Source organism: Phocoena phocoena, chromosome 15 (assembly GCF_963924675.1).
Source record: "Phocoena phocoena chromosome 15, mPhoPho1.1, whole genome shotgun sequence".
In the NCBI taxonomy this organism is placed as follows: Eukaryota; Metazoa; Chordata; class Mammalia; order Artiodactyla; family Phocoenidae; genus Phocoena; species Phocoena phocoena.
The window spans coordinates 15545109-15571811 of NC_089233.1; the positions used below are offsets into that span (position 1 = coordinate 15545109).

Here is a 26703-nt window from a genome sequence, read left to right on the forward strand (position 1 = left end):
ACCCCCACCCCGGGCCGGGTCGGGCCCCGTGGGACGGGAGAAATAGCAACCAATCCAACAGCGGGCGTGCTGTGTGCTCCCTTCCTTCTGTCCCCACACGGGACGGGCGCCGTGGGGAGTGGGAGACATGGGGGAGGCGGGTGTGGGAGCCGGACAGGTGGATGGACACGGGCTCGGAGAAGGAGCTTTAATTCAGGGCTTGGACTGGTACAGCATTACTGGGGCATCCTCGGGCAGAGATCAAACAGTGCTGCAGGAACTGATTTGGGTAGAGGGGTGGCAAGAGGTGAAAATACACAGATTTCCTGAGCCTTCGTTGAAGAGAATTAAAAGATAAATGTCCAAGGGTAATAAATGTTTTAAAATAATGGGACTATGAACCCCAAGGAGGGACAAAGGTGGTGGGAGGAGCCAGAAAGCATCTTCACTCTGAACCCGGGTCTGAGGATCACACCTGGATATCCGAGGTCCAGCACGAGGCCCTGTGGAACTTCTACCCACTTCCTGCTTGAAAAGCCAGAAATGGATGGGACCGTGGAGAACGTCAGGGGAATCAGACCCTCGCCAACCAGCCGTCAGGCCTGGGTTGAGAGTGAAGACACACTTGCTCCAAAACCCTGCCCTAGAACTGAGGGGTATTAGGACACAGGCTCGAGGCTCATGAATTACAATGTGGAGAGCTCTAGGACAGCCAGTCTGGCACCAGACCCCTCCTCCTCCGGCTCTAGAATGTAGCCCTCCCTCCCCACCAGGGTCTGAGGGCTCTGGACCTGGATGGCTGTGCCACGCTGGCCTCCAGGCCCAGCTCCACCATCACTGGGCTGAGCCCTCCACGGCCTGCACCCAGCGGATGGTGCGGGTCCTGCTCTCCTCCCAGGAGAACAGGGGCTCATAGCCAAAATGGCGCCGAGCCTTGTCGGTGCTGACGGTGAAGGTGGTGTTGGCCATAGCCAGCGTGTAGGGGTTGAGCAGGGGCGCATAGAGCAGCAGCGGCCGCAGCAGCCACTGCAGCAGGACATTGAGGGCAGCCAGAAACAACAGCAGCCAGTAGGGCAACAGTGGGCGGGTGCCCACCAGCCGGAGTCCACAGGGGCCCAGGAACTCCATGTTGAAGTCCTCATAGCTCTTGTAGGGTGAGTTGTCATAGCAGAAGTACACCTGGCCACCCATGAGTGCAGCTCGGTGCTCTAGCTCCCGGGCCACCAGCACGTGCATCCAGGCCACGTTACCTGTGGGTAGCAGGGGAGAGGGGGTGCCGAGGAGAGAACCGGGGGCGGATATGTCCTTGAATGCCCTTGCAACCATGTAGATACTGCTCTATTCTGGGCCAGGGCATGGACAAGCCACCCCGTCCTTGGGCCCATGTAGATGCTGCCCACATAACTACGGCCCTGCTGAAGGCTGCTTTCTTCCAGGCCCCTGTAGCCATTTACTCTCCCAGGCCAGCCTATATGGATGCTACTCCTTCTTCTGTTAGTCCCGGGTAGATGCTCCCCCTCTCCTCTCCTGGGAAGATGCTGCTCACAAAACTGCAACCCTTTCCTCAGCCTATGACACGGTATCGATCTCAGCCTTCCCAACTGGCATGGACACTGTTTTGTCTGTGGCCCCTGCAGACGATGCCCACATATCATAGTCTGCTCTGGCCCATGTATAGACCATCCTTTTTTAGCCAGAGTATAGAACACCCCCTTGCCCCAGTACCATGTGGGTCCTGCCCTGTTTTTTTAGCCTCCCCCAACGCCTAGCCCGGGCCTCACCCACGTAGACCCGGCCGTGCTCCACAGAGGCTGGAATGGCCCGGAAGAGCCGACCCCCCAGGCGCAGGCCCTGGTGGTAGAAGTCCCTCATGATCTGGTGGCCTTCGCCGTAGATACCGGTGGGACGCAGGGCACATGTCACGAGGGGCAACCCCCCAAGGACCTGGGGGCAAAAGGCAGGCACTTCTAAGACCTAGGACCCGGTGGTTTGCCTTCTGCCCTGATCTCCTCAAGCTGGAGATGGAAGGAATCCAGGGCAGGATGCAAAGGAGCCCACAGTAAGAAATGAACAAACAAAAAACCAGGGCCTGCCCTGGTGGTCCAGTGGTTAAGACTCTGCCCTTCCACCGCAGGGGGCTGGGGTTCGATTCCCTGGTGGGGGAACTAAGATCCCGCATGCCGTGCAGTGTGGCCAAAAGAGGAAAAAAAAAAAGGAGCCCACAGGCCCTGGCTCTGCCTCTGCCTGGCAGCCCTTTCCGCCCCCGTCTCCTACATCTCATCTTCTCCAGTCTCACCTTCCTCCCATTGGCTTCCAGGACGAGCTGCTCAGCTAGGGCCTTGCTGCAAGGATAGGGGTGTCTGTGTACTGCTTCGTATGGGGTATTCTCATTGCCCCTAGTCGGGGGAGAGGGAAGATTCTTAATGCTGAGGGGAGATGGGGCCCTTGAAGTATTGGGGGAAGCTCAGCTCACCTGTAAAAGGGCTGGCCTTTGATGTTGGGACCCACAACTTCCATGCTGCTTGTGTAGACCAGGAAGCGTGTTCCAGTCTGCACACAAGCCTCAATCACATTCCGCGTGCCTGGGGGAAGGCGAGAGTGTATCCAAGCTGAAGCTTCCTCCCCCTCTGCGTCTTTCCCCTCCCCATCCCAAAGCTGGATGAGGACACGTGCCTTCTTTCCCCAGGCCCAGGGAGAACCACAGCAGGTCAGTGAGGGCCGGCCTGCCATGACAGGGGCAGAAGTGTCCACAGGACCGATTGTCACAGGAGAATCACAGAGGTCAAGGTCAAAGAGGGGGGCAGGAAACAAGCAACCAAGATCAGGCCATGTGCCAGGGGGTATTGAGGACATTGTCAGAACAGCATCTCACCCTGCACGTTGACCTCATGGATGGTCTCAGGACTGGTTTTCCCAAACACGTCCACCAGCCCAGCTGTGTGGATGACCACGTGGGCTCCGGCCACAGCTGCTGCCACCTCGTGGGCCTGGGTCACGTCCCCCTGGATGGCAGTCACCTGCACGGGCCCTGGGAGTGGGTAGGGGCAGCCAGAGGCAATGTCAGAGCTGAGGCCGTCAGCCAGCTGCTGGGTTCGGCCCACACCCTTGGGAGCCACACTTTCCCAGTGTGACTCATTCATCCTATCCATTCGCACTGGAGAACATAACAGGCATCATCTTTTCCACAAGGAAGGGAGTCCACACCCTCCCCCGCCCCCACCCCCACCCCCACCCCGTCCCCACCAGTCACCTGTCTTCAGCTCCTCCAGCCAGGGACCCAGGTGTAGGTCAAAGATGCGCAGCTCACGGAGCTGGGGTTCCTGCTGCAGCAGCATGCGGACCACATGTTCCCCCAGGAAGCCACAGCCACCTGTGACCAGGTACACCAGCTTCTGGGCTTGTGCAGAGTCTGCCATGCCTGGCTGGGGAAAGAGACACTGGCGCGCCTGGGTTGTCAGTCACCAACTGCCCCAGCACCAGCGGCCCCGTGACTCCTAGGAGGGGCCCCTGGCTGAGTGGCCTGGAGCAGTGACCCAGAGGCCAGAGCTGTTTCTGGAGGCTGTAGCTGTCGGTGCAGTGGCCAGGCTACCTGCCCTCTGACCCTGCCGGCTGCAGTTACTGAGATAAGGGGGAGGGCTTGGCCTGCAGGAAGGGGTCAGGGTTTGAGGTGGAGGGAGAGGTTCTGGGACAGAAAACGAAGGGTGGTTGGCAGGGAGCTGGGGAGGCAGAGTAGAGGAAGGCGAAGAGAGCTGGGATTGGGGGAAGAGACCCCCGGGCCCTGGCGTCACCACTGCCTACCTGCAGCCACGGTCCCAGGCCGCCCAAACCGGCCACCGGAGGCTGTCTTCTACAGGCTCCTGGGCCAGCGACACACCGTCCCCTTCCGCTTGCTCCTCCTCCCTCCCGGCCCATTCCAGCAACAGAGACCAGCCCAGCCTCCACCTCTCCGCCCCCCACACTCTTGCCACAGGGCACCCTCTGGTGGCCGCTCTGGGCTGCACTGGCATCTGGTTCCAGCAACACTTGGGCAAGAGGGGTGGGGGAGCCAGAGCCTGCCGGGTGGGTGCTGAGTAGGGTTTTCAGCCACAGAATGGAGCAGGCAGGGTGACCTCACTCCCGGTGCATGATATCAGCCTTTCCCTCTTGCTGGATTTCCCAGGAGGCCAGAAGCCCAGCAGCAGCTGTAGTTCTGGGAAGGGAAGGGAGGCCTGACCTTGGCCCCACTCTGGCTGGCCTTGGCGGGGGATTTCTGGATGGCTCTTGCAGCCTGTCTGCTGGCCCAAAGTGATGGTGGCTGAGTCTGCAGGTCTGGGATCTTGCCCAAAAGCCCCTCTACCCACCCCAAACGTCAGGCCACCTATTTCCCTGTCTTCACCTGCCCCACCCCCTGTCCTCAACCCCCATCCCACCCTGCTCTTCCCCAAAGATACTGACAAAGCCCTTTTGTAACAATAAAGTTTAATCACAATTATAAAAATGTGGCGTTGGGTTCGCGCTATTAACATATGTACAGTCCAGCCCAACAGGAAGGGCCCGCCCCCCACCATCCGGGCCTGGCGAAGCCGGAGCTTCCAGACACCAGGGTGGGAGGGTGACCCACAGGGTCTGGCAGGAACAAAAGACGAGGCAGGGTTCCAGGCACAGAGTCCCCAGGACTGGGGGCGCAGGGCCCCCCTCCAGGGGGAGAACATGGCCACTGCCCCTAGAGACCCCTAAACTGGGGAGGGGTGCACGCAGGGCACAGAGGGGAAGTCCCCATTAACACAAAGCAAGGGGGCTATGCAGCCCCCCCCCAAGAACAGGATCTGTACAGGCCGGCACCCCAGGTTTCCACAGGAAACAGCTGCTGGCAGCTACAAAACATTTACAGCTTCTTCTCCGCAAAGAAAAAAAATCGGGGTGGGTGGGCAGGGGCAAGAAGGGAAGCAGAAGTTGCCTCAAGGGACTGAGGCTCCCTCGCTAGGCTCGGGGCCCCCCAACCCCACATTTGGAGATGGGGCATGTGGGCCCTGCTGAGCCCACTAAGGCTGGGTGGGCTGGGAGCTCAGGGCACCAAGGGGAATAAATAGGGGTGAGGGCACCAGTCCTGCCCCACCTCAGTTGAGGGAGCCGCGGCAGCTCTCGGTGCCACACAGACAAGGGATCTTGTTGTCCTCCAGCGGGAACTTGTAGTCATAGGTGATCTCCTCATCCACGCCGATGGGCTGCTTGGAGTAGATCACGATCTTCTTCTGGGACTCGATGGTGATCACCTTGGCATAGCAGTTGGGCTACAGGAAGAGGGTAGCCTGAGTCACGCCGCCCCCTCGGCCCCTGCCCCGTCCGCTCCCCCCCAGTCCGGGCCCCTGCGCACCGTGCAGCAGTGGTTGATGAACCTCGCCAGGTTGCCACACTTGGTGGCGTCGATGATGGTGTCATGGTCCACCCGGAACAGGTAGCTGCTGCCAATGCCCTCTTGCACGTAGCGCTTCTCCCGCATGTCGGCCACCATCTAACAGAGGACAGGGTGCGATGCTCAGGGGGCTTCCCCTCAGCTTCCTGCCGGGCTAGGCCTGACCCCACCAGCCCCTGTGATGGGGGGCCCGGAGTCTCCCAGCTGCCGCCCTGGGAGCCTCACTGGCCTGTCCTGGATCCACAGCTCTCCCTCTGGCACCTGCTACCCCAAGGCGCTGACTCCTGACTTTGCTTCCAGGACCCCCACCTCCCAATACCTTTGTCTGCCGTTATGACAAAGTCACCCACAGGACCCCAGGGAAGTCTGCACCGGCCACTGGGCAGGAGAAGCAGTCACTGTCTCCTCCTGGAGTGTCTGCCTGGCCCACGGGACAGCCCGTGGGGACTGGGTCGGTTCCTGAGATGACAGTGGCCGTTTCACGGACTGAATCCTACTCATCCCTTCTCCCAGGATCCTCTCTCCAAAACAGGCGCCCACGGCTGCTGCTGTCCACACCAGGGCCCACATTCTTGGGTAGAGGGAGGACCTCATTTCCCAGAAAACAGGACGATAAACCCTCTGCACACTCCCCTTGGGTGAACTCACTCTCTTCCAGGGCTTCAACTGCCAGCTAAGTGGCGGGAACTCCTCCCAAACTTCCATCTCCAGCCAAATCCACCTCAGTGGAACTGCTGGGCGACACCCAGTAGATGTCCCCCGGTCACTGCAACTTCACATGTCCTGACAGGAGCTCATCTTGACCACACATCCGCTCCTCCTCGCTCCCTATCTCACTGGCAGCCCTACCTACTCCCAGCTGCTAAAGGCAGCACCGAGAAACCATCTCGCCTTGGCCCTCGCCCTCATTCCCCAGAACCAACTCGTTGCCTGGTCCTGCCAGCTACCTTGGACCCAGACTCCTGCTACCTTGGACCCACTGCCTAGTCCAAGCCACCCCCGCCTTCGGCTGGGATCTCTGCAACAGCCCCACCCCGCCGTCTCAGCCTCCAGTTCTCTCTGCACGCTGCAGTCAGATGGAACTTACTTACTTCCAAAGTCCTCTCCTGCTTAACGCTTCGCAGCCACTTTTCTCCTCTCACCATTGGTCCAAACTCATTAACGTGGCTCCCAAACTCTGCGGCGTCCGGCCTCCACCGGCCCCTTCCAGCCTCACGCTGCTGCCACTGGCCCTAGCTTTTCCAAGTGGCCACACTGACCTCCTTGCCCTAAGAGCATCCTGCACCCAGGTCTCTGCACGTGCCGTCCTACAGCGGAGAGCACCCTCACCTCGCCCAGGCCTGGGAGTTGCTCAGCGTCCTTCAGCCCCTGGTTTAAACAGCACTGTGCTCCCACCTCCCCTGCCTCCCTGAACACCGCCTTTCGTATCAACCCAACACCATCCTTATGTTTCTTGCTGGATCATTAACATCTAGTTTACTAGTACCCATTACTAGTTGTTGAAGGAAGGAAGGGAAAAAAAAGAAAAGCAGGTTTCACTGGCTAAGTCTCAGAGCCAGGAGGAACCCCGAGGGCCGGGTGGTTCTCATGTGGGCATCCCAGGCTGCCGTCAGGTCATGCAGGGGCTGGGCGTGGGGCCTCACCTGGCGGATGTTCTGACCCACGTATTCGATGACCATCTCGTCAGCTGCGATGGGTTCCATGGCAAAGAGCCCCCACTCGTGGATCCGGCTCCGGCCGAATCGGAGCTTCTTCTTCCGGAACTAGAGGGCGGAAGGCAGACTGTGCGGCTGGACGTCCCCCTCAACCTAGCTGCTGCTTGCCTCTCCTCAGACCTCGGGGCAGGAGGGTGTTCTGGCCACTCGCCGCCGGCCCACCCCTAGGGGGCTCCACAACGCTGTGTTCCAGTGGCGCCCCTTCCCTCCTCAGTCCCCACTCCTCACCTTGAGCTGGTTTAACTTCAGCAGGTCACTGTCCATGATGGCAGAGGTGCCGATGGCGCTCAGGAGCCGCCGCTGCTCAGAACGGCGCTCCGAAAGCACACGGTTAGTCCCCTGTGAGGTGCAGGCCAGGGAGGAGGTAAGTGACAGGAGAACTAATGGGAAGAAGATGCCGCCAGTGGGCAGGTACCAGGGCAGAGCCTCACCTGAGTGTCCGCTCCTTCCAGTTGCCGGGCCGAGACGGGGCACACGTCCAGGTACCTGTCCTTCTCCTTCTTGCTGATGGGGTAGTAGCCCTCGCTGCGGGCCGAGCCTGTCTGGTGCTCGCGGGGCCCATCCTGGGGCCGCCGCTTGCGTTTCGGAGCGCTCAGGTTGGTGAGTGCAGGGTGTTAAGGAAGAGAACGGGGTCCTCACCAGCCAGATCCCTGGGGCTCCGCTCCTCTCTCCCCCGCAGTCCCAGCCCAAGGAAAGGGCGACTGACCTTAGCTGGAGGTCCTGAGCATACTCAGTGTGAGGACAGAGAGATGGAGAGAAATAAGTCTTAGACCCCACCTTTCCTGCCACAAAATCTCTGGGAGGCAGAAAAGAGGCACGCAACAGAGAGCAATGGTGGCTTGGTAGCCAGGGGAAAAATAAATACCCAAGCTGAACATGGCCGAGAACTGGACAGGGAAGGAGGCCAATGCAGACCCCAGGAACGATCTCAGGAGGACAGTGCCTGGCTGGGCGACCGCAGGGAAGCCCCCCCGCCCCCCCGGGCCTGCCTCCCTGTCCTGAGAAGGCCAGCCTCCGGGGCTCAGGATATTGGTGTGATGGACCCAGTGGGTGTCGTTAAGCCAATCAGCCCCACTAGTCTGCTGCAGCAGCCGCTCGTATGTGAGCCGCAGGTAGCCCATGTCCTCCAAGTCCAGGCCCGAGTTCCAAATGTCATACAGGATGGTCATCTGCTCAAACTCGCTGCGGGGGTCGAAGGTGGGGGGGGGCGGGGGCGGGGGCGGTGGGGGCGGCCGCCGGCGCCGGGTGTGGGAGCGGAGGCTGCGCCGCCGGGTGGCCCCCTCGCCGTCGCTGCTGCTGCTGCTGCTGCTCTCCGATGACTCCGACTCCTCTTCCTCCTCCTCCTCCCCATCCTCTTGCTGCTGCTGCTGCTGCTTTGGCTCCTCTGCCTCAGCCACCACCACCTCAGGGGCCTCCAGGACCTCGTCTGCTGGGGAGCTGAAGAGGGCTGCAGGGGCAGGAACTGGCTCCAGGGGCCGAGGGGCCGGCGTGGAGGGTGGCGGCTTGACAGCCAGGGCGTAGTTGTGCTCCAGGAGGATGTGGCTGAGCAGGGGGCCCGGGCGGTCCACCTCGTCCAATGTCTCTGTGGCCTCTGAGTCGTCGCCAGTGGGCAGGGCGGGCAGCCCGCGTCGGGCTGGGGTCAGAGCCAGGTCGGCCAGCACGGCCAGGTCCACTTCTGTCCCTGGCTCAGCCTCCTCTTCCTCGGTGGAGCGGCATCGGCCTCCAGCCCGGCTCCGGCCTCCTCGGGACACCTCCTCAGGCCAGCTCTTGACCAGAGACGCGTGGTCCAGGGGCAGGTTGCGAATGGTCCGCTCCACGGCCCGGGGGACTTTGCGGGAGGCGGGGCCGGGAGACTTGACCTGCGGTGGGGCAGCGGGGGGAGGCTCTGGGGCCGGCACCTCCTCCACCGCAGAGAAGGAGACGGTTTTCCGGCGTTTCTTGGGTGGGGGCAGGAGGGGGATGGGAGAGGAGGGGCGCTCGTCGGGGCGGGGGGCAGGGGCCGGGGGTCCAGCCGGTGGCTCTGGGGTTGGCTGGGGCACACTGGGGGGCGGTTCCTCCGTGAAACCTGGGGAGGGAAGCACACGGGAAAAGGAGAGGGTCAGCTTCTTGGCCGAACATCATCACAGATTCGCTACCGGCAAGAACCTGGCCAGCCTCCCTGGGGAGTCCACACCCCAGCTGCCCTCACTCCTCAGCTCCCTACAGACACTCCTGCCCTCACAGAACTTCTAGTCCGATGAAGACAATCACATGAAACACATGTGCAGCCCGATCTCTGAAGGGCGGGGGTAGGGGCTCAAAGGAAACAAACACTTGGACTCTAGTCTTTTTACCAAGCCTGGCGGTGACAGGACCACATCCAACAACTAGATACAGAGATCAGACGACCTTTTGTCAGCTGCATTTTATAACCAGGATGTAGTTGTCCAGATCTGAATTAAAGCATCCATTATTTTGACTACAAACAATATTCTTTGTTCAGTGAGGTGAAAAAGATACAATGTAAGAAACTGAATCTTTTCATTAAACTATTTTATAAAATTGCACTGTGGACCTGCCCAAGTGAGAAAGGGGTCAGGAAGTCTCCCCTCAAGAAGCTGAGGGTGGGACTTCCCTGGTGGCGCAGTGGATAAGAATCCGCCTGCCAATGCAGGGGTCGTGGGTTCAATCCCTGGTCCAGCAAGATCTCACATGCTGCGGAGCAACTAAGCCCGTGTGCCACAAAGACTGAGCCTGCACTCTAGAGCTCACGAGCCACAACTACTGAGCCCGCGTGACGCAAGTAGTGAAGCCTGCGCACCTAGAGCCCATGCTCTGCAACAAGAGAAGCCACCACAATGAGAAGCCCGCGCACCGCAATGAAGAGTAGCCTCTGCTCACCGCAACTAGAGAAAGCCTGGGAGCAGCAACGAAGACCCAACACAGCCAAAAATAAATAAATAAATAAAGAGAAGCTGAGGGTGAAGCTGAGGTCCCAAGGATGAGGAGCAGGCAGTGCTGTCTCTCCCCAGCTAACAGGGACAGGGAGCAAATCCTCCCTCTGTGGACACCCCCAGGCCTGCTGCTGAGTGCTGGGGTCTGAACATTGCTCAAGGCATGCACAGCCCTTTCCCCAGGGCCCAACACTGTCCTGCAGACCTGACCCATCCCCATGACCAGTCCACAGGCTTGCCCTCTCATCCTAGGTTTTAGCCAGTCAAGCAGGCATGGCCTTTCAGGCCCCCGGCCCTTTGCTCTCATGGTTCCCTTTGTTCACATGGTTCCCTTTGTTCGGAATGCCTCTCTCCTTTTGCCCATCCAGAAAGCCCACACGCAGATTTTGGACCCAGCTCAATGACACCACCTTTGTAAAGACTTCCCCAGTTTCCTCAGACATTGGTAACACCTTCCTCTCAGAACCAGAAGGCTGGTGGTTCTCAACTGCCATCTTCAAATTGGCTGCAGCGGATTAGCAGCTAGAATTTTGTGCCAAGCACCAATCCAAGCCTTTCACATACAGTTAGTGCTCACTTAATTCTCATAACGACGCTATGAGGTAAGTACTATTATTAATGCCTTCTTACAGATACGGCAGTCAAGACAGAGAGAGGCTGATAACCTGCCCAAAGTCACCCAGCTAGCAAGTGACAGAACAAGACCTGCATCCCAGGGCAGCCTGGGTTGAGTTCGGGGTCTTACCCACTGCCCCGCGCTGCTTTGGACCTCCTAGCCTGGGACTCAGCGGCTATAGGTCTGGCCCTACCACCCACAGAGCTAAAGGGCAGCCAGCACCAGGCCTGGCCTGAGCAGGCAGTGACCAACATGTGTCCACTGCCTCAACCGACACACCCTCAGCCTCCTGTCTCCCGAGGGTCTGGACACCCTTGGGCTCTCAGCCAGGAGTAACCCACGCTCTGAAGCTAGTGAGGTCCCAGGTGCTGGTCCCCGGTCCCCCAGGTCCTAGGAGTCCTCTCACATCCTCTCCTCTCCAGCGCTTTGGGGCGGACCTCTCCTCTGATCCATCCTCCCGACCTAGCCCACTGGGCCCTGTGGAAGCCTGGGCCTTGAGAACAAATTCCACCCCGCCACCCTCAACTCAGCTTCTTCCCACAGACTTCCCTTTTGCTCCCCGTCCTAAAGGAAAGCTGGCAGGGCCTTTCATCATTTAGGGAGGCACCTTTCAGGTTACCTGCCCAGTCTACACAACTCCCAGAAGCCACTGTTTCTACGGCATGACCTATCCCACTCCCTCCCTGTCCCCCGGCCATCATTAACTGATGGCTAAATGACCCAAGCCAGCCCAAGAAACTTCCCTAAGGATAAGGTTCTAAGATAGAAGGCGGTGGGACTTCCTGGTGGTCCAGTGGGTAAGACTCCACACTCCCAATGCAGGGGGCCGGGGTTCGAACCCTGGTCGGGGAACTAGATCCCACACGCATGCCGCAACTAAGAGTCCACATGCTGCAACTAAGAAGCCCTCATGCCACAACTAAGACCGCATGCCACAAGTAAAAGATCCTGCATGCTGCAATGAAGATCCCACGTGCCACAACTAAGACCCGGCGCAGCCAAAATAAATAAATAAATAAAAATAAATCTTAAAAAAAAAGACAGGAGGGAGTCTGTCTGTGAGGGCAGACATCCTCTGATGGAATGGAGAAGGAAGACCATTTGCAGGAGCGAGGGATGAATCAGAGGGGAAGACAGAAGAAGAGCAAGTCCTAAAGGTGTCCAGGCCCCTGTCCCTGGGATCTACCAGACAAGCCCTCTCCTAGGCTCCTGCCATTGGGCCACACAGGCCTCTATCCAGTTGTGTCCTTGGTAGCTCGGTTCTCCCTACCATTCTCTAAAAGCCAAGGGACCGGCCTTTTTTTTCCTCTCCTCTCCCACCTCTGCCATCTACCTAAGGGACTCTGACAGCCCACCTGTTTGCCAGATTCTCACATTCACTCATCCTCAGCTACCCTCCACCAGTCACACACCCGACCCCGTCACCCCCTCCACGTTGGACGGTGACACTCTGACCACAGTTCCCCAGGTCCTTTCAGTTCACCCCACTGTACCTGTTCAATTTCCCATCCTCTATCGCCCCGCCCTCTAGCCCACCACCCTCCCCCTAAATTAACTTCATTCTGGGTCGTGCCCAGACCACAGCGGCCCTTGCTTTGTCCTCTCCTTTCAAGCTACTTTCCGCAGCCTTCCACCACATCCACCCTGTAGACCCCTAACCCGGAATCCACCCAACCACCTGCCTTCTCTCCTCCTTCACCCCAACCCCCGGCCTCAGCAGGGCTTCTGAGTTGCTGGCGATCCTAGTCAGCTTTCATCCTCACTCCCCACCCTCCTCATACTCCAGGCTTCTACTCCACTCATGCCCCCTCATGCTCAGAAATGTCCTGCCTTCCTACTGAAGAGAGGAAAAGGAGGCCTTCGGCTGAAACCCCGCAACTCCCTGCTTCCCCATTTATGGAGAGATCTGCATCCGACCTAGAGGGTCCATCCCCCCTAGGTGTGCGGCTCCAGCAAGGATTCCTCTCTCTCCTGGTCCATCCACCAGCTCCCTCGTCCCTTCAGTGTATGAACACACTCCAGTCTCACGTACTTTGAAAAGCTAACCCTCCACCAACCCTGCATTTTCTTGCTGTCTCTCCAATTCCAGTTGGGTAACCTTGAACAACTCACTAAGCCTCAAATTCCTCATCTGTAAAATGGGAGTAGCAGAGATGTTGTGAGGAGTAAATGAGAAAGTGAAATTTGCAACTTTGCAACGTGCTAGGGCTGGCACATGGGATCCCGCACATGGGATCTACTCAATTAACGTTAACTAATATCATTAAGTACCACCCCTCAACTGTCTTCTTTCGCAAGAGTAGCTTACCCTTCCAAAAGACTGGTTATCTATCACCTGCCCTCACTCCTTAACACCCCCTAACTTGAGCCATGCTACTGAAATTGATAAGGTCACCAGTGACCTCCTAACTGACAAATCCAACAGATGCTTTTCCTTTTGTGGCCTTCCAATACAGGCCACTCCCTCCTTTTGAAAACCCGAGCTCCCTGATTTCCTTCCACCTCTCTGATCACTCCTTTCCAGCCTCCTCTGGCTCCACTCTGCCCCCCTATCTCTTGTAAGATAATTAAGGCTCTGGCCCCCTTCTCTCATTCCATACATCCTTCCAAGGTATACACAAGTGTATTCACACCCATACTTTCAAATACCTATCGCATTTCCAGCCTACTGTTTTCTAGAGCTTCAATCTTTTTTCTTTTAACTTTTTATATTGGAATATAGTTGATTAACAGTGTTGTGGTAGTTTCAGATGTAGAGCTTCAGATCTATTGATCCAACAGCCCACTGACTGTTTCTGCTTGGAGGTCCCAGAGCGACACGAAACTTAACCCCAATTAAATGCATCAGCCTTCTTCCTAATTCTGGTTCTCCAGTTTCCTTTCCTGGTAAGTAGTTTAACCAAGTGGTTCTATGTGCTAAATTTCTCTGAAACCCTCATCCCCACTTCCACTCCCTGCACCTCACTGTAACCACCCTGGCTTTGGTTCAGGCCCTTCGCTTACCTGCATCCTTTCAAATCGTCTCATGAGCTGCCCCACCTCCCTCCTTACCTCTTCCACGTCCCTCCCCCTCCTGCGAGAATGATCTTTCTGAAATGCAAATCTGATCACATCCCACTTTTTCTTCCTACCCTGAAAATGAAAGAGTACTGAGATTGCTGTCCCCTCTTCTGCCACCGATGGACTTCGGAGAGACTGAGAGGCGTCTTAGGATTAATTCCGAGAACCTCGACTCCTTCTCTCATGGGTTCTGGGCCAGAACAGAACGCCTCAGTGCTAGGAGGTCTTCCTGTGCTCACTGCCTATCTCAGACCATGGATTCTCAACAATGTTCGAGAGAGATCTCTGGAAGGCCACATGCATCTTTGAAGGATAACTTGAAAACTGAGTTAATTTCACCATAAGAGCAACCTACTCCAAGTTACCACCACTGCTTGCCTTACTTCCTGCAAGAGCCTCTTAATCTCCCTGCACAAATTCTGGCCTCTCTCCAAGTTTTCTCTGCACTGCATCTTTTCAAAACACAAATACAACCACGTCAGTCCTCTGATGGCATTCCACTGCCCTCAAGATAAAGCCCAAATTCCTAGTGTGGCCTGCTCATTTTGCATGATCCAGCCCTTGCTAATCTCTCCAGTTTAGGCCACCCCAGCTCCCCCTCACTCTCAGCTCTCCAGAAGATGACCTTTCTTTTTTGTCTCCCAACATGCCACTTACTCTGCCTTGGGGCCTTTGCACATGCTAATCACACCCTCCCGCCTGCTTTGGCTTGATTTCAGCCCGATGATGCTTCTGCGGAGAAGACTTCCTCACAGATATGCTCAGGTTCTCAGAGTACCCTGTACTTTTCTTTCATGGCTCTTACAGTTTGTAGTCACAGATTTTCTTAAGTAAAGATTAAACTGTCTCTCCCTATAGACCGTGAGCATCATGACAGTGAAAACAGTGCCTATTGTGCACACCATCACATCCCTTGCACCCACTGTAAGGATGCATTAAATAAGTATCTATTGCCTGAAGGAACAGTTCACTCAGCAAGATACATTACACGTGTGATATAAAATAACAATTGAATGTACAAATCCACAAAGGAAAGCAAAGACAGAATTAAGTTCTGAGTTTATGTTGTTAATAGTTATTATCTATCCAATTTGACCATTTAATCAGGTATACACTACACATTAAGGAAGACACTTAAGAAAAACTGGTAGGAGAAATTTACTAAGTTGGGAATTCTCTCTTTAACTTATTTGGGAAAAGATCATTCTGTTTTACTTTGGTAGCCAAACACCCTGGTCTAACTCTGAAAACTGTTTATGGTGGTGCAGTTTGAGTGTGTTATGACATAAATGTCTCCAAGGGAGGAGTGACAGGAGATAGTGACTTCCATCCAATTCTGTATGTTTTCCAACAAAGTCACACACTTGCATACAATTAATAAACGTCAACCACACTGTTCCCATGAAGACAGACACACACATACACAAAGACTACAACAACAGTTCCATACCACCTACCTGCAGGTCTTGCTGGAGACTTCTGTTCAGGGAGAGGTGTGACTGGGGAGTCTGCAACTCTTTCTGGCTCAGGCTCCTCCGCAGGTGCTGGCAGGGGCACAGGGACATCTCTGGGGGGTGATGATGCTGAGGGTATGGCTGCTGGCTGCTCCTCTTCCTCTTCTTCTTCAGAGGAGGACTCAGATGATGAGGAGGACGATGAGGAAGAAGATGAAGAAGATGAAGAAGATGAGGAGCTGGATGAGCTGCTGCTCTCAGAGTCCGATGTGCTATCATTCTCACCATCTGAGTCAGCATACAGAGAACATTTGGAGGACGAATCGCTTTCGTCGTCCTCGCCTAGAAATCCAGAAGGGGGAATCAGGCGAGGTGAGAAGACCCCTCACTTGGTCAAGCCGTGGGTTCATTCACTGACTCACTACTAGGGATGTGTTAGGCTCTGTGCTAGGTGCTGGGGATTCCTACCCTCAAGGAGTTGGAGAAGCACCCAATCTGTCCACAGTGTGATAAACTTCAGTATGAAGGGCTAGTGGAACAGGCAAAGGGAAGCCCTGGATTCTGCCTGGTTGATCAAGTCAGGGAAGGCATCCCTGTGAAGGAGATGCTGAAGTCAAGAAGGACAAGAAGGAGTCCGCCCAGCAGACGCAGGGGCTGAGTGGGGACGTCAAAGGTAAGAGAAGATGGTGCCCTTGGAGACTGGCAAGCAGCCTGCCCTAACCATCAAAGCTTTTCCCAAAGTGGGTCTTATAGACACTGCCTGGACAACAGACTCTGAAAAAGGATTCCAGAGTAAAATAAGCTTAGAAAACGTTATATGGTCTATGCCTCTGGGAGTGGTAATACATTGGAAGGGCTCTAAGAAATTAAGAATTTCAGAGTCTTGGAGGAACATAATCGAATAGGGGTCTGGAGAATGGCAGGATGAAGCTGAACAGAAAAACAGGAGCTAGATCACAAATGGCCTAAAGCATCAGGCTGAGAAGTCACCTGTGGAAGACACGGAGCCAGGAAGAGACTTAATGGGGGAGAGTAAAGGGTCAGGTGTGCATTTTAGGAAAGATTCCATCAGCAGGCTAGAAAATGGATTGAAATGAGAGGGATGGAAACAGAAATGGGGAAAACAGTCAAAACTGCTGCAGAGGCTTCCCAGGTGGTGCAGTGGTTGAGAATCCACCTGCCAATGCAGGGGGCACCGGTTTGAGCCCTGGTCCGGGAAGATCCCACATGCCATGGAGCAACTAAGCCCGTGCACCACAACTACTAAGCCTGTGTTCTAGAGCCCACAAGCCACAACTACTGGAGCCCACGTGCCACAACTACTGAAGCCCGCACGCCTAGAGCCCATGCTCTGCAACAAGAGAAGCCACCACATGAGAAGCCCGCTCACCACAACCAGAGAAAGCCCGCACACAGCAACGAAGACCCAACACAGACAAAAATAAATAAATAAATTAAACAAACAAACAAAAAAAAACTGCTGCAGACTCTGAGTGAGAAAGGCAAGAGAGCAGGAACAAGGGAGGCGACAAATTCAAGAAACACTGAAGCGGTAAAACGGACAGGAATTGGTGACCAAGTGGATGTGTAGGGGTCTGCACCCCTCACTCTTAGCAGATGACCTCGCCCTCTGCTTTCCTGAGCAAGAGGCTCTCAGATCACCATTCTCATAATTCTGGCCTCTGCTGAAATGGCACCTCTTGGAGGCATCCCTTCACCATCAGATGTAAAACAGTCCACCTTTCCCCTGTTCCCTGACCCTGTCACTCCCTACCCCGTTACGCTTGTTCATCTTCTTCAAGCAAGTATCTCTTCTTGAGGTGCTACTATTTGTCCACTTGTATGTCAATCCCCACCTCCCCCCCTTAACCAATCACAAGCTCCAATAAGGCAGGGACCACATGTGTCTTGGTCGTTGATATTTCCCTAACACCTAGAACGGTGCCTGGCACATGGGAAGGGCTCGATATCTATTTCTGAGCAAAGGAATAAAAGAGAGACTGAACCGTGTACTCAAGCCTCAATAAATGTGGAGGAACAGACAGGTGTTCCAACTGAGAAACAGAGCTGTGTCTGGTGCCAGCAGCTGCAGCAAGGGGAAGAAGGAGGCATAGCTCGGTGGCTGGGCCTTAACGGAAGAGCAGTGCCTAAAGGGGGAAAGGCAAAGTGGGGCAGCAGAATGCAGCCCCCTTATCTTGAGAAAATAAACGGGCTGTACTGGGTAGTCTTCAGGGGACAGCATGTTTCAGAGGTAAGCAGGAGGGAGTGTTCTGGGTATTGTTTACAGTGGGCCAAAGGTTCCAAAGGATGGGGCTAAAAGGCAGTTGTTTTGGGGGAAGGCAAAGATGGCCAATCAATCCAGCAGGCAGGTTACATGGGCTCGGAAAGGGCTGGACAGGTGGCCGAGTCCCTCCTTCCCCAGAATTTGACTGTATCTGTGCATGCTTACCGTCTGATGCCTCTGTCTCCTTCTTTGCAGCATCCATGGCTTCTTCACGCTCTTCATCGTCCTCATCTTCCTCCTCGTCCTCCTCATCCTTAAGGAAAGGGACAAAGGGGAATTAACAGAAGAAGGACAACTGGTCCTCCAGGAAGCACAGCTACCAGGGCTCCAGCCCAGAGAGAAGCTGGCTATGGCGGCAGGAACTCAGGACGTAGGCTCCTGGCAGGGACCGGGTGCCTCAGCTCCGCACCTTCTCTGAGGAGGACTCCTGGGATGCCTCCTCCCCCTCGCTGTCCAGAGCAAAGGACTTGCGGTGCTTGCCCTGGGTCTTGGTTCGCTCTTCATCTCGTTTTGGGGGCTTGGTCCCCGGACGTCCTGGCTCTCCAACCTCCTTCTCTCGCTCAGCGTCTAGGCCCAAATGAGTAGTGCAGTTTACCATCAGCAAGAGTGGCCCAAAAAAATAAAAATAAAAAATAAAAATAAAAATAATTAAAAAAAAAAAAAAAGAGTAGCCCTATCCTGTGAAAGGAGCTCTGCACACACCATCACTGACCTCACAGTCCCACAACACAGACCTCATTTTACAGACAAGAAGTTGAAGCTCAGCAGAGAAACGTAAAAACTACACGTTTTACTTCACATTTTATACAGTTTTAAACACGTTGCACCCATTTTATCTTTCATCTTGTTCTGCGATGGGTGGAAGAGGGAGGTGATTTTGTTATGTCTGGTCCAAGAAAATAGTACTAAGGACAACGGGTCTCCAGAGAAGCAGATCAGACTCAATAAGGAAGTTTTCCGCCACAGAAGCTGTCAACCTATAGCTCAGACTTAGACAAACTGGTAGGAAGGGTGTAAGAATGCTTAAGCATTAGATAGCGACCTTGGGTAGAAAACCTGCTTTAACCTCATGATTATTCCTCTCTTACGGGGAAAAAGTGAAACACAGAAAACTTACGTCAGCATACCAGAAATAAAAACCACAGCTAAAATCCAGGGATAACCCTACCTGAAGCTTCTCACATCTCAAAGAACTGCTTTACTGTAACCTGTTCCAAATCTTCACTTGGCTCCTTGCCCTCAAGACACCTTCACCCCTTCATCCCTGCCTCCTGCTTTCCTATCAGAATCGAAGCAGCCTTTTTCCTCCTTTCTGCTTCACCTGACCTCCCACTCACCATCTTCATCTTCCTCGGCTGGAGTAGAAGGCCGGGGCCTCTTTTCCTCACTGGCCTCTGAAATTTCCGAAGGCTCTTTTCGCTTTACCTGGGAGATGAAAAGAGATGGTGCTCTTTAAAACCCAAACACTCACGGTTCCCAAGCACCCTTACTCCAAGGAAGGGAAGCCCCCCTTAACCCCCTCTCCCCACGCAACTAGGCAAGATCACAATCCTAGGTACCTTGAAAGAAGGCAGCCGCAGGGCTCCTCGCAGTCCTGACCCAAAGGCGAAGGCTTCGATGCCGGTGGTACCCCCACTCTTGGCCCAGTCTACCAGGGACAGCAGGCCTGGCTCTTTGAGCTTTGTCTTCTCTTTATCCTCCTCCTTGGCTTGCTGTTTAGCTGCATTCTGGAATGGCTGCAGGCAGTAGGGGGACCGAGCTCCAGAACCCAGGCGCTCCCTCCTGCCTCAGAACTACTCCCAGGCCCCAGGAATACAGAAATGCATCTACTCACTTCTCCATCTGACACACATCTATGCCACACCTCCCTCGCACCAGCCCCTGTACAGGCATTTTCTCGAAAGTCCGCTCATTCAGTCCATCAATCTTATGAAGCTGCTACTATTATTCCCATGCTACAAATGGAGACCCTGCAGATTGATGCCCAGAGAGATTTAAGGGCTTCGTCCACCACAAGGAAGCAGTGGATCCAAGAGAAAGCTCTTCTGACTCTCAGACTCCTGTTGCTTCTACTGTTCTGTGTGCCCCCCAACTCCCCTGGGCCCAGCTGTGCACGCCACTGAATGCCCACAGTCTCTCTCTCCACTTGCCCCAATCACCTCTCTTCTCTACTCTGAGCTGTGTAGCCCGAAGAAGCCGGAGGTCTATCCTCTGCAGTGGAGCCCCAGGTCTCCCCAGGCCCAGGTGTGGCCCTCACCTTGGCCTTCTCTTCCTTGCTCTCCCACCACTGGTCAAAGGCTCCAAAGGCCACATTCTCCACCATCTTGCGGTTGAGGTCTCGCTGCATGATGCTCTTCATCTCTTGGACTAGCGTGGCCAGCACACGGCCCACGGTGCCTGCCGACGGGAGGGCCTTGCCCTCTGCCAGCTCTGCATCCTCCCTGGGAGGCAGCCGGGCCTCTTCTCCTGAGACTGAGGAGGAGGGCAGGGGCTCGGCTGCCATGGGCAAAGGCAGCTGGTAGGCCTCCCGGGAGTACGCCCCTCGGCCTTCTTGCCCTTGTGTGTACAGAGCATATGGTAGGCCATAGGCTGCCTCTTGTGGGGGCGGGAATGGGAGGAAGGCCTCCCCAAAAGCCCCACCAGGGGGACCAGCTGAGGCAGTGGTCAATCCTTTGCCCTGCCGCAGTTGGTGGAGCCGAGTTAACATCTGGGTCTGCATCTGGAAGGACATGGGCATCCCTCCCCACTGAGCCCCAAGTCGATCCATGAGCTCTAAGGAGTTCACAAAGTCATAGATGTGGGGGGGTGGCGGAGGAGGTGGGGGGTACTCAGGGGGCGGTGGCCCATCAGGTCGGGGTGGGAGGAGATAGGCAGGCTGGTGGGGAGGGTAAGCAAGCGGAAGGGAAGCCAGGTACGGAGGGGGAGGGGGAGGAGGGGGGGGAGGAGGGGGAGGTTGCTGGGGGGGTGTTGGGGCCGGAGGGGGTGAGCCGCCCCTGTCATCGTCGGAGATTTCCATGTCCTCTCCAGAAGAGCATGGAGAAGCCTGTAGGGGTGCAGAGGACGGTCACAGAAAGCTACTGCCTGTTCCTTGGGCTTTTCCTCAAATCTCTGTTCTCTTGCCTAGTTCCCTTCCTTCTCCCAACTCTGCCTCCTGGATCCCAGGGACTTCCCCTGGCTGACCCCAACCCAACCTCACCTGGTTCTGTCCATTGGCTTTGGGTGACTCCCGGGTAGCTCCTGGTTCCCCACTCCCTGTAGGTGCGACATCCTCAAAATTCGCCGGGGCTGGAGGGGGCGTGCAGGGCCCGTGACCTGACCCAGAAGGAACCTCGCTCCCTGTGTCCCTAGCCCCAGGGCCCGTGGTGCTGTTCTCTTCCTCTTCCTCGGTGTCAGAAGCCAGGAAAGAAAACTTGGAACGCTGTTCCTTCAACAACATCTCGATGCGGGAATCCAGGCTGCTGTGCTGAGCGAAGGGCACACTCTCATTGGTGGTCTCTGGGGCCGGAGAGCCGGAACGGGCAGGTGAGGCTGGGCGGGGGGAGGTCCGAGCTTCTTCCCTCTCAGGGCTGGGCCCCCCACCACCCCCGCCTCCACCAGGTTCTGGAGGCTCTGGGGGTGGAGCTTCTGAGGCAGGGGGCCGGTAGTCCTGGTCAGCAGGCCGGTTGGGCTCAGGGGGCAGGTAGGAGGTGTAGGAAGGTGGGAAGCGCTCAGCTGTATTTTCAGCAAAAGGTGCCCCAGGGGGCTCCTCCCGAGTTGCCCGGCGGGGTGGGTAGGAAGCATGGCGTTGGTAGCGATTCCAGCTTTCATAATATGCTGGGTAGTTTGAGTCAGAACCACGAAAATGAGAGGATGAGGAAGAAGAGGACGATGAAGAGGATGAGGCCAACGAGGAGGAAGAGGAGGAGGATGAGGCGGTGGCCGCAGTGGTGGCGGAGACGGCTGCAGAGGTGGTCGTGGGGGCTGAAGACGCAGAGAAATGGCGGCGGGAGAAGGAATCTTGGTAGCTGTTCTCTGACCGCCGGGGCTTGAAAGAGGCTGAAGTGGTGCTGGAGAAAGCGTGCAGAGGGGTTAGCTGGGTTCAGCTCCGCATGCCCCAACCCCGCTGCCCCGCTGTCAGTACCCAAAACCCCTCTATGCTGCCCCCAAAGGAAGATCTACATGCTACTAAGTCCCTAGCTAGAGAGTAAATTCCCTGAGGACAGGGATTTGTTGGCTGGATCCAGAGAAACTAAGACAAATTACTCCCAACCCCCTCTTAGAGACTCTAGGTTTCTTCTTCCCAGTGGCAGCTCCCAGAATCTGGGGGTCCCAGAGGGTGTTTCCACTGTACCTGCTGGAGTAGGCAGAATCCTGAGAGTAGGGGGTGCTGCCCCGAGACGTGTAGGGGGTTCCTTGGGAGGACTGTGGGGTGAACTGGCCGAAGGAAGATGGGGTGTCTTGTCGGCTGCTGGAGAAGCTCGTGTCCTGGGAGCAGGGGGTGCCATTGCCAGGAGTGCCCACCACAGCAGTGCCTGCTGGGAAGGCAGCTGTGTCGGAGGAGGAGCGGCGGCGGGATTCAGTCTGGAGGGAGAGAGTGGAGCAGGGAGAAAGGAAGAGATCAAGCACCGTTTGACCATATGCCCTTCACCAAACCAAGAACCCCAATTCCCTGCTTTTTGAAAAAAGCTAGGCCTCTTTTCCTTGGCTCTTCCTATACTTAACAATGGAGTCCAGAACCTCCCAAAGGCTGCTTCTGGCATCTAAGCACCGGGCCCATGTGGCTAGGGCAAAAGCAACCACAAGCTTCTCACCGTCTCAGTGGCTGCACCAGAGCCCTGGAACTTCTCACTGAGGGCCTTGCCCCCAGTAGGCACCGTCTGAGGGGTGTAGGAGCCATTGACTATCAGTTCATAGTACTTCATTCGTTGTTGTCCTGGAGGGAGGAAAATGGGAACCAACAGAGTCAGATGGAGGAGACAACTCCTTTCTGATTTCATGTCCCCACACTTCTTTCTTGGGCCTCAAGCTTCCTAAGATTTCTTGGAGTCTTGGGTTTGGGGCTTTCAGTCCTTCTACCTCATCTCTACCTAATAACTACTACAGACAACGTATTGGGTGACATTTCACAGTTTACAAAAATACTTCTAACGTGCGTTACTATGTTGGATGACCACCAGGAGAGAGGAGCATCCGTACCCCTATTTTAATTTATAGGCTTAAAGAAAACTAACCTGCACAAAGTGGTAAAACTAGAATTCAAACCCAGTTGTCTGATGCTACATCCCACCATCCTCTTCATCTTATAAACTAAAGTTGCAAAATGGCAGCCTGAAGGCAGCCCACCGTTGTGTTTTATTTGCCCCACACAATCACTGAAACTATTGGCAAGGGCAAGGGAGGAATGCAACGTTTAAATCCCAAGAGATTTCACACAAGAACCTAGATTTCTGGCTTTAAGAAGAACTATCTATGTTAGTCCTCATTCCCACTTACAAACTGGCTAATGCCAACTAACAGCTGCCTCCTTCCGATGCCACTAGACAGTATGCCACAGTCCCCACCCCTCCCGAAGCCAAGACTGCTTCACTCACCTATACAGGTCCCTAATTCTCAATCCAAAATTTCAAAACCTCGTGTTTTTAGAATTTGGTGTCAAAACCTGGTATCAGGCTATTTACTACAGTTCTTATTCATCCTACCTAGTGTGACTCTTCATAAGTTTTCTTGCAAATACAGTCATACACTAGACTAAAGCGTGCTGCCCCAACCCTGCCAAAGACAATACACAAAAAACCGTATCTGGGGGCTTCTTTGGTGGTCCAGTGGTTAAGACTCCACGCTCCCAGTGCAGGGGGCCCGGGTTCGATCCGTGGTCAGGGAACTAGATCCCGCATGCTGCAACTAAGAGCCCGCCATGCCGCAACTAAAGATCCCGCATGCTGCAAGGAAGATCCCACGTGCTGTAACTAAGACCCGGCAGCAGCCAAAATAAATAAGTAAGTAAATAAATAAATAAATGTTAAAAAAACAAAACAAAACAGAACCCGTATCTGTACCATAAACTCTCTGTAAAATTCTGATATCAGAAACACACCTGGCCCAAAGGTTTCAGATGAGAAATCATGAACCTGATCACCTGCCTGGCCCCAATAGGCATTTGTGTGTACCATCTCTGCCAGAGCCCAACCGTGGGCAGCAGGCGATGGAGAACTCACCTTTGATGTCGAGCTGGGCATGGATGATGTTGCCCATGACGGAGGTAAGGTGGAGGTTTTTGACTGTTTCCTTGGCTCCCCGAGTGCTGGTGAAGAGCACACGGGCTAGGCCCAGGTGCTTGCGAGTACGGGGGTGAAGAAGGATCTCTACCTCTTCCACCTCACCATACTTTCGGCACATGTCCTTCAGGAAGGTCTCCCGCACGTTGTCATTCAGTCTTGCAAAAGTCACTTCTTTCAGTGGGATCTGTCCGATGTAGAATTCATCCAGCTGTGGAAAGGACAGTAGTTACGTCCAGGGTCTCAATACTGACCGCTGCTCCTTTGCCCTTTGGGAAATTTTAGCGAGATCCATGAGGCCAAGAGAGATAAAACTGGGAAACTGCGAGGCAAGGGAATGGGGAAGGGGGTCCCAAAAAGGGATACATCAGTCTTGACCCCTCTCTTCCCTGAATTCTTCTCACCACAGAATAACGACAAGAACCAGGAAAAGAAACGCACAAACTGAAAACTAAACCTCCATGGAAAGAACTAGTTATATGGAAATAATTCACCAGTTCAGCTCTTACTAAGTCATTACCAAGGACTGGTCACTAGGAATACAAAGATATGAAAAAAAGAGATTCCTATTCAGAAGAGTAGACAAGACGGACACACACAATCGCAACATGACAAAACAAGTGTCAGCAAAGGTGGAGACAGGGTGTTTGGGATCCCAGAGAAGGAAACCTTTGTTCAGATTGGAGGCAGGAAAGAATTCATAAAGATGGTGTCATTCAAACTGGGCTTTTCTGATAGACCAGAGTTCACCAAAATGACAGAACCTGTAGGGCAGAAAACTATAAAATAACATGGCATTGCCTAGAAACTGCAAAGTGCGTGGCAGGACAGAACACAGGCATGCAGGAGACGAGGCTTGGTCAGATGAATAATCATACACACCAATGCACAAAAAACGTGGACTTGGCAGCAAAAGTAAAATAAAAGAACAGGTCTTCCCTGGTGGTGCAGTGGTTGAGAGTCCACCTGCCGATGCAGGGGACACGGGTTCATGCCCCGGTCCGGGAAGACCCCACATGCCGCACAGCGGCTGGGCCCGTGAGCCGTGGCCGCTGAGCCTGCGTGTCCAGAGCCTGTGCTCCGCAACGGGAGAGGCCACGACAGTGAGAGGCCCGCATACCGCAAAATAAATAAATAAATAAAAATAAAAGAACAGTAAAACCAGAGACAAATGACAGCAATAAAATGGAGAGGAGAACGGAGGCGAGGAAGCCAGGGGAAATAAATACAAGTCTGTATTAAAGGAGTGGCAACAGAGATAGAAAAATTAAGGTAAAAAGAGACGTGTTTAGAAAAAAGAGTCAGCACAACTTGGTGACACATTAAGGAAAGAAGAATCATAGGAGGACTCCCAGGTTTCTAGCTTGCGCAGCTGAGTAGATAGTGTTGCCATTCATCAATAAAAGGAAAATATAAAGAACAGTAGGACTAAAGGGGTGAAGATAATTGTTTTACATCTCTTGAGCTTGAGGTTTCTATGGGGCCTCCAGATGGAGCTGTCCCTCCACCAAGCGTATAAGTCTGGGGTTCAAGAGACTGATCTTGGCTCAGATCAGAGGTTTGGAAGTCATCAACATTTCAGTAATAGTCAAAGTTGTGGGTGGGAAAGAGATTGTCCAGGACAAGTGTACAAAGTGAAAAAAGAAGGATGAGAGAATCCCACAAGTGACTCATTTAAAAAAGAAGAAAAAGAAAGAATTAGCTAAGGAGACTAAGAACCACTAGTTTCCTAGGACCAGTGCTCCAAGGCCTGATGAGTCTCCTGCCTGGACAGGGACATGGGAATCCTCTGAGGAAACGAGACGGAGGAGGGGTGAGGAACAGAGGAGTCCAGGGGTGGAGTCCCTGGTGTTGTCACTCCGCTTAACTGAGAAACTGGGGCGACACACAGGGCACTGTTTTGCTATGTGCTGTCTAGAAGTACACAGTGATAGGTGCAGCAGCTAGACCTGTCTTCATCCTTCAAAAAGTTAACACCCCTGCTTGAGACACCTCACCTGTATCTTTCTAGAAAATAAACACACCTCCTGCCCAGAACAACTCAGTCTCACAGTCTCAGAGATTATTAGATCTGGCTGTGATCCTTTCATTGGAAAACCCCCTTTTATTACACTACACTAAGACTGGACTACCAGGATGGATCCTCCACACCTCCAAGGGCCACCACACCAGGGGACTAGCAGACACGTACCTTAAACTTAGGGACTGGGAGGGAAAAGTCTCTGTTTTTGGACCTGACGTGGCAACGGGGGTCTTGGAGGTCTTCCACTGGTATATACTTTGAGTCCTAGGAAGAAAAGCAGAAACAGAAAGACAGCTCAAGGTGAAATCAGTGTTGAGCTCTAGAGCCCATTTGGAGACCCATATGCAAAAGAGCTGGGTGCTGGCTGCCCACTTTAAAGAAGGCAGGCTATGGGTACGGGAGTTCTAGGTGCTGAACAGAGGTAACAGAGAACGGGGCTTGAGTTCCCTAGATGGTAAGGAAAAGCCTGGGGCACTCACGTTGACACTGAAGTGGATTCCATCGTATCGATACACCTTTTGAGAAGGCCTGCGCAGGGCAGGGTCCAAGGCAGGATCGACGATGAGCTTGTAGTTCCTCCACTGGAAGCTCGGGGCCTTCTGCCCATCTCCCCCACCTTCCTGATCCATCTTTGCTCATTTACACTGTCAGGAAAGAGGAATACGCAAGGGGGCTCAGGACTTAGGCCTGCCTCCCTTGCTGCCCCTCACAGACTAGCCCCGACTCCAGGTACCCCCATCACCCCAGTTTCCACACCTCACCATGACCCGAGGCTCCCCCAGATTTTCTCCCAAGTACCTTCTTTCACCACAACACCCCATTCTCTCTCCACGTCCCAACTCTCTCCTCAAGGCCCCAGGCCCATCTCGCGCCCCCTTACCTTCCCGCTCTCCCTAGCGCGCGCCCCACTTGGCCTCGGCACAAGACCCCTCCCCCGCCCCCTGGCAGGCCCCGCCCCCTCCCGCCTCCTCACCGGCCAGCGGCCCAGGCCAA

General features: G+C 54.7%; 2 protein-coding genes across 2 annotated transcripts; both read right to left on the minus strand.

Moving 5' to 3' along the window:
* Positions 1–298: 298 nt before the first annotated feature.
* On the minus strand, positions 299–3847 carry HSD3B7 (hydroxy-delta-5-steroid dehydrogenase, 3 beta- and steroid delta-isomerase 7). The gene is made up of 7 exons (XM_065892782.1): positions 3778–3847; positions 3230–3401; positions 2852–3007; positions 2453–2561; positions 2276–2375; positions 1761–1923; positions 299–1229 (listed from the first exon to the last, which is right to left on the minus strand). The coding sequence occupies exons 2-7, from the start codon at positions 3393–3395 to the stop codon at positions 814–816; spliced, it is 1110 nt and encodes a 369-aa protein (XP_065748854.1). The 5' UTR covers positions 3396–3401; positions 3778–3847; the 3' UTR covers positions 299–813.
* A 573-nt stretch (positions 3848–4420) lies between these two features.
* Positions 4421–26339, minus strand: SETD1A (SET domain containing 1A, histone lysine methyltransferase). The gene is made up of 18 exons (XM_065892800.1): positions 26190–26339; positions 25879–25974; positions 23628–23898; positions 22224–22345; positions 21764–21993; positions 20630–21479; positions 19691–20476; positions 18993–19169; positions 18771–18858; positions 17843–18000; positions 17599–17686; positions 15153–15491; positions 8117–9151; positions 7518–7690; positions 7315–7425; positions 7015–7134; positions 5333–5470; positions 4421–5249 (listed from the first exon to the last, which is right to left on the minus strand). Exons 1-18 carry the CDS (start codon positions 26337–26339, stop codon positions 5076–5078), a joined length of 5106 nt encoding a protein of 1701 aa, XP_065748872.1. The 3' UTR covers positions 4421–5075.
* Between the last annotated feature and the right edge of the window lie 364 nt (positions 26340–26703).

What these genes read in the sequence shown, in the direction of transcription:
- HSD3B7 (XM_065892782.1), bottom strand. Translation starts at nt 3,395, where the DNA reads ATGGCAGACTCTGCACAAGCCCAGAAGCTGGTGTACCTGGTCACAGGT. An exon ending in CCATGAGGTCAACGTGCAGG is followed by an intron (nt 2,562 to 2,851) that starts GTGAGATGCTGT and finishes GCCTTCCCCCAG; the next exon opens with GCACGCGGAATGTGATTGAG. An exon ending in AAAGGCCAGCCCTTTTACAG is followed by an intron (nt 2,376 to 2,452) that starts GTGAGCTGAGCT and finishes TCCCCCGACTAG; the next exon opens with GGGCAATGAGAATACCCCAT.
- SETD1A (XM_065892800.1), bottom strand. Translation starts at nt 26,339, where the DNA reads ATGGATCAGGAAGGTGGGGGAGATGGGCAGAAGGCCCCGAGCTTCCAG. An exon ending in TCCCAGTCCCTAAGTTTAAG is followed by an intron (nt 23,899 to 25,878) that starts GTACGTGTCTGC and finishes TCCTTTCCACAG; the next exon opens with CTGGATGAATTCTACATCGG. An exon ending in TGGAAGGAGCGGACACTCAG is followed by an intron (nt 7,426 to 7,517) that starts GTGAGGCTCTGC and finishes TGCACCTCACAG; the next exon opens with GGGACTAACCGTGTGCTTTC.